At 40.8% G+C, this 10,000-nt stretch overlaps 1 protein-coding gene across 1 annotated transcript in view; it reads left to right on the top strand.

The window, feature by feature from the left end:
- The window catches only part of LOC137997149 (uncharacterized), a 13,171-nt gene extending 3,440 nt beyond the window's left edge, over positions 1-9,731 (top strand). Inside the window, exons 2-3 of the mRNA XM_068842959.1 lie at positions 716-991; positions 2,998-9,731. Coding sequence (XP_068699060.1) covers positions 716-991; positions 2,998-3,817 — 1,096 coding nt within the window. The 3' untranslated portion in view covers positions 3,818-9,731. The remainder of the gene's footprint in view (positions 1-715; positions 992-2,997) is intronic.
- Positions 9,732-10,000: the final 269 nt, after the last annotated feature.

Here is a 10,000-nt window from a genome sequence, read left to right as displayed (position 1 = left end):
AGCAGACATGCGCTCAAGCTTGAGGTCGAACCGGCACAATACTTGAAAGTTGCGAAGCAAATTTTGCAGATAGTTTTAGACTTGTCTGTTGTTCCGTCTTTAGTCAGAAAACCATAATATTTCCACACTGGGGATCGAAAAGAAGCAGGCGGATTCACAATCGCTTGGTCGTTCGTCACCATGTTTGAGAACGTGACAATGAGCATGCACATGGTTTGCCTTATTGGAAATTCTCAAGGGGTGGTAGAGGGGCAACATTTTTACCAAGCAACATGGCGCAAGAACTGCAAATTAGCGTCTTTGATCGATTGTCAATGAAAAACGCACATCTTATTTAGATCTGGATTATAAGTTTACAATATAATGACTCACTGAGGGCACTTTTGGAAAGGTATGCAAAAAATCGAACCAAAATCGAAACGTGAAATCAAATAATCGTGAATCGAACCGAACGGTCATAATCGGGATTAATCGAGAATTCAATTCATCGTTACACCCCTAATTTTAGAGGAAGTGTGACAAAAGTAGTGTGCACTGATCAATAAATTATTTTGGTTTCAATGCAACTGAGTCTGTGTGCATTTTCAGTCTGTTTATCAAGTCAGGTGTCCGGTTTTTTTGTTTGTTTATCACAATAACTTTACATTTTAAAAATCTTAATTATTGTACTGTAAATGTTAAGTAAAACTAAACTAATTGTTAATATTTTTTTTAGAACCAATCTCCCAAAGGAGCTAATGGCATATCCAGATTTTCCATTTCCCCCTGAATGGCCATCTTTCATGACTCGTCATCAAGTTCTTAGATATCTTGAAGACTATGCGAACAGCTTTGATTTATACAAGTACATCCATTTGAATTCTGCTGTCACAAATGTTCGTCCACTAGTTTGTGAAACCAACGAAAATCCTCAGTGGGAAGTTACTGTGGAAAACATCCTCATTAAAGAGTCCCAAGTTCTCCAATTTGACGCAGTTATTGTTTGCAGTGGGTGAGTTGCAGTAATCATTGTTGTGCAGAGATATTTTCTGCCAGAGACATATCCTTGGGTACTGAAAATAAACGATGAAAACACCCCCAAACAAATTAAATTTTGTTATAATATAACAAATTAGGTGATTTTTTTATTATTTTGTGAAATAAAAAATCATCAAAACACCTAAAAGCACTTGTTGCTAATTTTCTTATTTGCTCAAGGAAGTAAATTTTCACACTGTAGTGGCCACACAACTCAATGTATGATGAGAGTTGGAGACAATGGAGCATGAACCAAACGCTGAGATGAAAGTACGAAGATCATGAATCGCAGTTGCAAGCTAGGCTGAAGAAATCCAGTCTTGAATGGGATTGGAAGCCATGACTTGCCATACCAATTGCATCGTCATGTTTTCGAATCCCATTCAAGCCTTGGGTTTTTTTAGGATTGCTTGCAATAATAATTGCCAATTGAAAGTTGCTTTATTCTGCTGCAATGATCTTCCTTCCTATAATACTCTTTCATATCATGTCCATTCTGCAGTTCAAATAATATATGAAATTCTTTCGTAGTCTAAAATCTTGTATACTCTGTATTCCCAGACAACTGGTGAATAACACATGGTGTTAGACCTTGGTTGACCAAAGAAGTGGCATTCGTGTAGAATATTGCCTGATTCAGAAGATCTGATAATGACATCAGGCTGCTTGAAATGAAGATATTTTGAGCAAGCTTAGAACCACACCAGAATCCTTTTTTTTTTTTTGCTGAAGGAGGCTCAAACCAGTTTCAACAATTTCAACAAACTGTACCATTTAGAAGGACTGAATCTACCCTACTTTTTCATGTAACCGTCAATGTTATAGAACCATATGAAACACTGATAGTTGCTTAACAAGGCACAGTTGTGAAAGTGATGTGTAGGTCACCATGGCAACAATGATCTTCCTTCTTATTCTTTCTTATCATGTCCATTCTGCAGTTCAAATAAATATATGAAATTCTTTTGTATTCTAAAAATCGTATATACTCTTTATTCCCAGACCACTGGTGGATAACCCTTGGTGTTAGACCTTGACCAAAGAAGTTGCATACTTGTAGAATATTGCCTGATTCAGAAGTTCTGTTCATGAGATCAAATCCACTGTGCCTGGAGTCATGCAGTAGAGCTATCCACATTACCCTGGGAGCGTGCTCCACATTTCTAGAATTGCCATCAATTTAAAGACATCTAACCACTTTGGCTGCTTGAAATGAAGATGTTTTGAGCAAGCTTAGAACCACACCAGAATCGTTTTTTTGCTTGAAAAGGCTCAAACCAATTTCAGCAATTTCAACAAACTGCACCATTTAGAAGAACTGAATGTACCCTACTGTTTCATGTAACGGTAACCATATGAAACACCAATAGTTGCTTAACAAGACACAGTTCTTGATGTGACGTGTACGTCACCATGGCAACAAAGGAGCCCTCTAAAAATGCCCATTATTTTTCTTTAAAGCTTTCATCTCAAAAACGAACTTGATGACCCCCAATTTTTATTTATAGAAAGTGATTGACAGGTTCAGATCAAACTCTCTACAAACTTAAAAAAATCCTCTGGAGCAGATTCATAGCCACAACTGGAAATTTTGAGGTGGCTCTGAATCTCTTCCCAATAATTTTTGAAACAATTTCATGTACATGTAAGCCTACTAATTAATTTCCAGAAATAAAAATTGGAGTCACCGAGTTCGTTTTTAAGATATAAGCGTTTGAAGACAAAATATAGGGCTTTTTTAGAGGGCTCTTTTGTTGCCATGGTGACTTATTACGTCACATCAACAAGTGCATCTTGTCAAGAAATTATTGCTGTTCCTTTTGGTGCCATAACATTGCAGTTTTGTTTAAACAGTGTTGCAGAGTTCATCCTTCTGATAAGACATTATATCCAAATTGTTGAAAACTGGTGTTAGCCACCTTAACTTGTACATTAAAATGAGTGTGTGATATCATTCATTTGCGTTTCTTGTCTTTGCAGCCATTTTTCTGTTCCTTGTATACCGGTTATTCCTGGTTTGGAGTCGTTCCCTGGGATCGTCATGCACAGTCATGATTATCGACATCCTGATATCTTCCAAGGAAAAAGAGTAGTTATTGTTGGTGGTTCTTTTTCTGGTCGAGATATATGTCTTGACATAACTGAATCTGCAGATATAGTCTACCTCAGCCACAAACATCGTCATGCTATAACTTGTAAGCTTCCGGACAATATTGAACCTCACTGCCCCGTAACTTGGGTGTCCAGTGACGGGACTGTTCAGTTTGAGGATGGACAACAAAGGGAAACGGATGCCATCTTGCTCTGCACTGGATACCATTATTCATTTCCCTTCCTTGATCAGGCTTGTGGCATTCAAGTCACTAATGACCGAGTAACGCATCTATACAAACACATTTTCAACACCAAATTCCCCACAATGTCATTCATTGGGCTAGCCTCTAGGGCGTGTGGTATATTTAAACAGATCAGCCTTCAAGCTCAGTACGTCGCAGCAGTGTTAAGCAAAGAAAAGTATTTGCCCTCTGAAGAAGAAATGAATGCTGCAGAGGAAGACGATTTCCAAGAGTTACTTTCTAGGGGTCTGCGGGAAAAAGATGCTCATTGTATGACAGGAATATCATTTGATTATAACGATACCATTGCTGAGTTAGCAGGAGCAGATAGGATTGAACCATTTCTGAAAAGCATTTGCGAACATGTAATTGATCAGCATACAAGTAACATGATGGATTACAAGAGTAACGAGTATAAGCTGACATCCGATGGAATGTGGACAGTTGCTACCTATAACAAGTAACAAAGGAGAACAGATATCCGCTCGTACTGGCCTGTGAGCAGGCTCTTTCGGCATGACTATTCCTGGGGTGAGGTGTAGGGGATGAGAGGTAGGGGGGTGAGAGGTAGGGGGTGGGGGTACTATAGCTGAAACAACCCAAACCCTTACAAAAATGCTAACTTTAAGCCTAAACACTATGCTTTAGATAATGACTAGGCCTAAGGTTGACATTTGTGTAAAAGTTTGGGTTGTTTTAGCTATGGTACCCTTCACCCCCTACGCCCTACCTCTCACCCCCTACCAGCTTTAATACGATCAAACTCTTTCTTGGCATCTGATAATAGTGAAACTACGTTTCCCGCATATGTTTGTTGGGAAAAAGGCTTTGAAGGCAGAGCCAAGGTGAGAGTTTCAGCTGAAGAGGCGTGGCGACCAAAAACGAGGAAAAAGAGACTGAGTTTGTTCATTCCTGGAATTGGTGAAACATTATGTGACTGTGTAAACTGCTGGTTGAAGGAAGTCTTGCCAGTTGGTCTGAAGCTCGTCACAGTAAATGGCTATTGCGCTGTTTAGCCATCGGTGAACCCTTTCAGTAGCGCCGTTCAACCGAGGTCTGTAGCTGGTAGTGAAAACATGGTCTATTGAAAGTAATTTAGCGAGCTGGAAAACCACTGCATTTGTCCATTCACCACCTCGATCACTGAGTAGTTCTGCAGGGAACCCGTATTAAAGAAAAACGGGATGGAAAAGTGCACGTGCAGCCGTGGAATAGCTACTTTGGCAACATCAGAACTGGAATAGCAACCAGGAAGCTAGAATAAGGGCGTACGGTGGTAATTATCCGCTTGTTCCCAGACGGGGTCTGGGGCAGAGGTCCTACATAATCTATGCCAATGGTGTAGAAAGGACTCTGGTAGAGGTGAACTTGCATGGGTCCATGCTTTGGATCTGTTGTTTTGGTTGGGAGACAAGTGACACCGACATGATGCTGGTAATTGTCACGCGAATTATTACTTGGTGCGTGTGACGCTGGTGCCGTGGTTGAGGTAAAGCCAGTTAAAGGGTTGTCCAATGAGCAAGGGACTGTGAATTGCATGCTAGGATGTCGGAAAGTGATGGATGGCTGATCATGATCCACTAGAGCTTTGGTGGCGTGGAGATGATTTTCCCCAAACAGAATGGGCCATGAGAGGTGAGGAACAACAAGCATAGTAAAGATTGATTCCCTGCCATTGCTCCAAGTGATGGGAACATCCATGCTGGCAGTGACAGAAAGAGTTGACTTTGCATCAGGGACGGAGACAGGAATGGATTCTGGCAACTTCTTATATTGAAGAGATGGGCGTTTAGTGGTGATTGTTATTGCATGATCTGCACTAACTAAGGAAATGGAACAGCAGCTATCCAGAGGGGGTGGAATAGACTGGTCTGCTGACGTCACTGAGGTCCAAAGAATGTTACGGTTCGCTAACTGCGTTTGTTTATTGACTGGAAGAGCAGTTGGATCTGTGACTGCTGCATGGTAGGCCAAAAAGAACAGTACCAGAAGGATCTGGGTTTGTTGAACGGGTGTCGGGTGGTTTGGTAGGTGTGGCTGCATTGGCTTGCTGAGAGTTATGCCTTATTGTTTTACAGCCCCATTTATGGCAAGTTGAACACTTGTGGAGGCGACCACGAGAGCACTTGTTATTCGCTTTCTCGCAGTTTGAGTGAAGGTCGCGGTTAAAATTTCCGCAGACGTAAGGCGTGGGTAATTTTGAGCCTTGCGTGGGGCGCTGTGAGGAAGGACATTGTGGCACAAGATGGTTAGGGGAACCGCAAGTCCAGCAGTGACGTTTCTTGCCGCGTTGTTGAGGTGAACTTGAGTTGCTTTTACCCGAGGAAGTAAACAGAGCATTTGAAGGTTTCCACGCATCGAGAGTTTAGGATCGCGATACAACGTCACCACGTGTTTGCGTTTGCAAGGACAATTCGATCCGACGGGCTGATTCAGCGGCTTGTTCCAAGGTTGTAAATTCCTCAGCTTTTAAGACTAGTTGTTGTGCAATCTCCGGTTTAACTTTGGCTAGAAATTGTGAAACGACGTAAGTGGGGCAGTCCTTGGCGATCTTTTCGCCAAGCGTTCCATCTGATGTAAAACGTTCCTGAATCAAAAAGTAAATTGATTCACGTTCTCACTTGCCTTTTGTGTCATTGCGCTTAATTCTGCGGCGAGTCGGCGGCGTTTTAGTGCCGTTGGTTCTTCAAATTCACGCTTAAGATGTTCAATGAAAGTGGCATGCTGCTCTTTGGCTGGTTTTTCTGTGAAGTCCGCCGTGGTTTTTGCGATAGAAAGGACTGAGCGAGGCCATTGTTCAATTCATTGTTGCTCAAGGAACGTGACGGTGATGTCGGCGGACAGATGAGAGGTTTGTTGCTCGAAAAGTTTGAGGAAATCGGCTATATCATCTCGATTCGATTCATCAAAGCGAAATGTCGGGAGCTGAAGGGTTTGAAGTCGTAAAGACTGCGGAGGTTGAGCTGGTGAAGCGCTCGAAGGGTTTTGAGCTTGTTGTGGTTGTAGTGATGTGGTAGCAAGTTGACTGATCTGAGTACTGATGTGGTTTACGTCGTGCGTTAAGTCTTTGACAACACTAGCGAGACCCGATACGATGCCTTGAAGTTGTTCTGTACTTGCCAAACGGATGCAACAACTCCCAACGATGCAAGGATGTGCGGTGCATTATGGGAAGGATACAACACTTAATACTTTGTAATCTTCCGAACCGGCTGCCATCTTGTTTTCAACATGTCAATCCATGGCTATCTCCAGGGAGACCATATGTAATGCGCATGCGCGGCCCCAACAATGTTGGAAGCCGCTGTGCAAACGGATCCACCTGCACTAGTCGGCAAAGCCAGCGAGAAGAATGAGAAATACCCATTGGTTTTTGCCTTATATAAAAGTGTAGTTATAGAGTGTAGTTAACTGATTGACATTATTTTCCGTAGTCCAAGTGAAAAACAACTATTACAAAACCTTTCTTGCTAATAAGACATACAAGGTACTTAAAATTGACAGGATATTGCACGTGTTAGTTTGAAAATCATGTTTATTTTTACTTTTTATTGCTATTTTGGTCCTTTTTTAACTCTTCTTGATTTGAGATTCACTCCTTCCATGGATAGCGCAAACGTTAAATGTTCGAGTTTAAAACAATCAATTATTCGTATATCTAACAATTATTCCATGAGCGCTCGTTGGATATGAGATGGTAAATAGTCAACGAGGCGCGTATAAGCAGTCTCTGATATCCAACAAGCGCGAATGGAGTAAATTTCTTAAACTCCAAAAGTTTGGAAGTACGAAATACGAGCGAGAAAAGCGAGAAAATCCGAGCGAAATCGAAAAAACTTGATGAAGATGCGATGTTGTGTAATACCTGGTGGTCAGACTGACGCAAGCTTATATCACAAACTCATTTCTTGCCTTTTGCGTACTTCTAAAGTCAGAATTGATCCAAACTTTCCACAAAAAGTTTGTTTTTTTTCTTTATTCAGAGAGAAGATTTGCTTTTCGGCGAAATTTTTTTTTAGCCAAGTAACGCTTAGCGCAAATTTTTTAGCCAAGTAACGCTTAGCGCAATCAATTGCCAGGTCAAACTAAGGTATATTTGCTGATCACCGAGATTGAGTGAACCAATCAGAGCACGAGTAATGCATTAACCGAGGTTGAAAATTTAATAACGATAATTATGAAAACCTAGAATTATTGGATAATGCATTCTGGAGTTTCGATTGGCCGAGCCATTATGGCGTACGAGCTAATATAGCATATCTACAAACTAGTAAAGTAGGCAAGATTTATTCATAATTATAATTTGTGGGCGTTTTTAATAAAATAATTATTCCACTCGCGCTTGGTGGATATGAGACGATTTTTTAAAGTGCACCTGAACTGAAATATTTTTCATATTCAATATCAATTTTCCCACCAAAAGCAAACGTGTCTTACCATTCTACCTCAAAATTTCGCTTTTTAGCTGCCGGGCAAGATGCGCGAAGTTATCAAAACTAACAGTAGTTCGGACCCACGACCGTGATGTAATAGACATGGGTCTATTATCAATTTTATGTCACAAACTGCTTTGTAATGCAAAATTTCTTTGAAGACAAAAATTCAAAGCAGCTTGTGACGTACTGAATCGAGAATAGACCCATGCCTCTCACATCACGGTCGTGGGTACAAATTACTGCTAGCTGAATCAAGTTTACATGACTTTCACGGCACAGAAAAAGCGAAATTTGGGGTAACAATGGTGACATCACCCTGCCAGCAGAGTCTTTCTTAACTCTGCGAGAAAGAAAGGACTCTGTAGAAATCGTGTTAAGTCTTTATTGAGTATGCGCAACCGTTGCTTGGAGACAGTTTCAAACCCAGGCAAAGTCTTGATCGCACTCCTAAGACGCCATATTGATTTTCCCACTGAAGGCTCCATTGTGACCTTCGAATTGTCAAAAATGTGATGCCGCGTGCCCTGCCTAAACCGTTCTGACCGGAGTGACTAGCCCAAAAACTTGACCTGCGGCGACTTAAAAGATTTAACACGAGGCTGCAGAGCCTCTCTTGCTCGCCCTCTGCTGAGTTTTAGAGAGGCTCTGCTCGCAGGGTGTAGTGACATATGTTTGCTTTGGATTCAGGTGCACATAAAAGCCAACTCGACGCTACGCGTTGGTTATCGATTGGTGAGTTTAGGCAAGGATAACAGCAACGTCAACGAAAACGTCACTTCAAAATTTAACTGAGTGCTATCGCAAGTATTCTGCGATTATTCACATTGTACAATACGCGCGAACTATCATGTGACTTGATGGGTACGAACAGCTTTAAATTTCTTTATATTTCTTTAGATATCAAAGCTATGTTAACTAAACGCGAAGCGACCAAAGTTTTAAGCCTTCATTTAAAAAAGACACCTGTTTATTTAACTGGCATTTTCCTATTTAATACTCGGCCATTACTAACTTTAAGATCTTGAGAAAGCTGGATCGAGGAGAAAATGACGTCAAAGGCTCGGCACTAGTTTAAGAATGCAATCCGTGTGTACGCCGCAAAATTAATATGTAGCACGGGAGGTTTGGGTTTGCATTCACACGCTGAAATTTTAAGGTAGTGAGCCTTTGACGTCACGTTACCCTGGATCCAATCCTCTGAGGTCCAATCTGTCATTTTTGAATATGAGTAATGGCGGAACATCAAAACTTGCACTCAAAATAAAAAGCCTTTGGATAAAAATCAAAGCTCAAAATTTTGCCAGTCAGTTGTTAAGCAAGCACACTTTCATCAAAATCTGAAGAAAAAAGGAAGTGATCTTTTTTTTTTATCACATGGGCACTATAAAGCAAAAATTGATGATGGATGTTTCATTGTTATATTCTCACGTTGTCGTCGGTGATTTCACGTCGTTGTTTTGTGGAATACGATCAAGAAATGCTCGGAAATTCGTGCTGCACGTGCAGCACGAGTATTTTTCCTTTTTTAACCAATCAGTTTCCTGCTTTGTGACGTTGTCGTTGCCGTAACCATCGTCTTTGCTTAAACTCCCTAATCTCAGATGCAACTCGCGTTCGTGGAATAATTATTAATTATTCTACACCACCAATCACCTATACTTGGGAACCAAACGATCATGTCAATTCTTAGTCCTCAGTTTTGCAGTCCTCCGAGTCAAATTGGAGTGGTCAGTCCTACATTAGCTTTTAGGGTAAATGTAAACAGTCCTGTTTTTTCCCTAATAAGATGCATGAAAAACTTACTCGATTATGATTGGCTGAGAGCAGAGCACTACAAGTGTAACACAGTGCAAAAAGTGTAGTAACAGTGCAAATTACAAATGGAAATTCTGGATTATGATTGGCTAATAAACAATAGGATTTGGTCAGAACCAATCAAATCCTCGGTTTTCAAATCAAGCGCGCGCCCTGGATGGCGTGATACGCGTGCGTTTCTTCTGCTTAACCATCTCGAATATTTTCATGTATATTATTAATAAGTAATCATCACATGTCTTTTTTTTTCATCCGCAATTTGGGATAAATAAGTACTTTTAAATTTTTTCAAAGACTACAAATTGCACTCGCCCTACGGGTTTGTGCAATTTTGGTCGTCTTTGAAAAAATTTACTCGTGCTTATTTATTCCAAATTGCACTCAAAATCATGCAAT

The sequence above is a fragment of the Montipora foliosa genome, chromosome 1, assembly GCF_036669935.1.
Source record: "Montipora foliosa isolate CH-2021 chromosome 1, ASM3666993v2, whole genome shotgun sequence".
Lineage (NCBI taxonomy): Eukaryota > Metazoa > Cnidaria > Anthozoa > Scleractinia > Acroporidae > Montipora > Montipora foliosa.
Note: the sequence above shows the minus strand (reverse complement) of the source record. Positions and strands in the feature narration are given on the sequence as shown.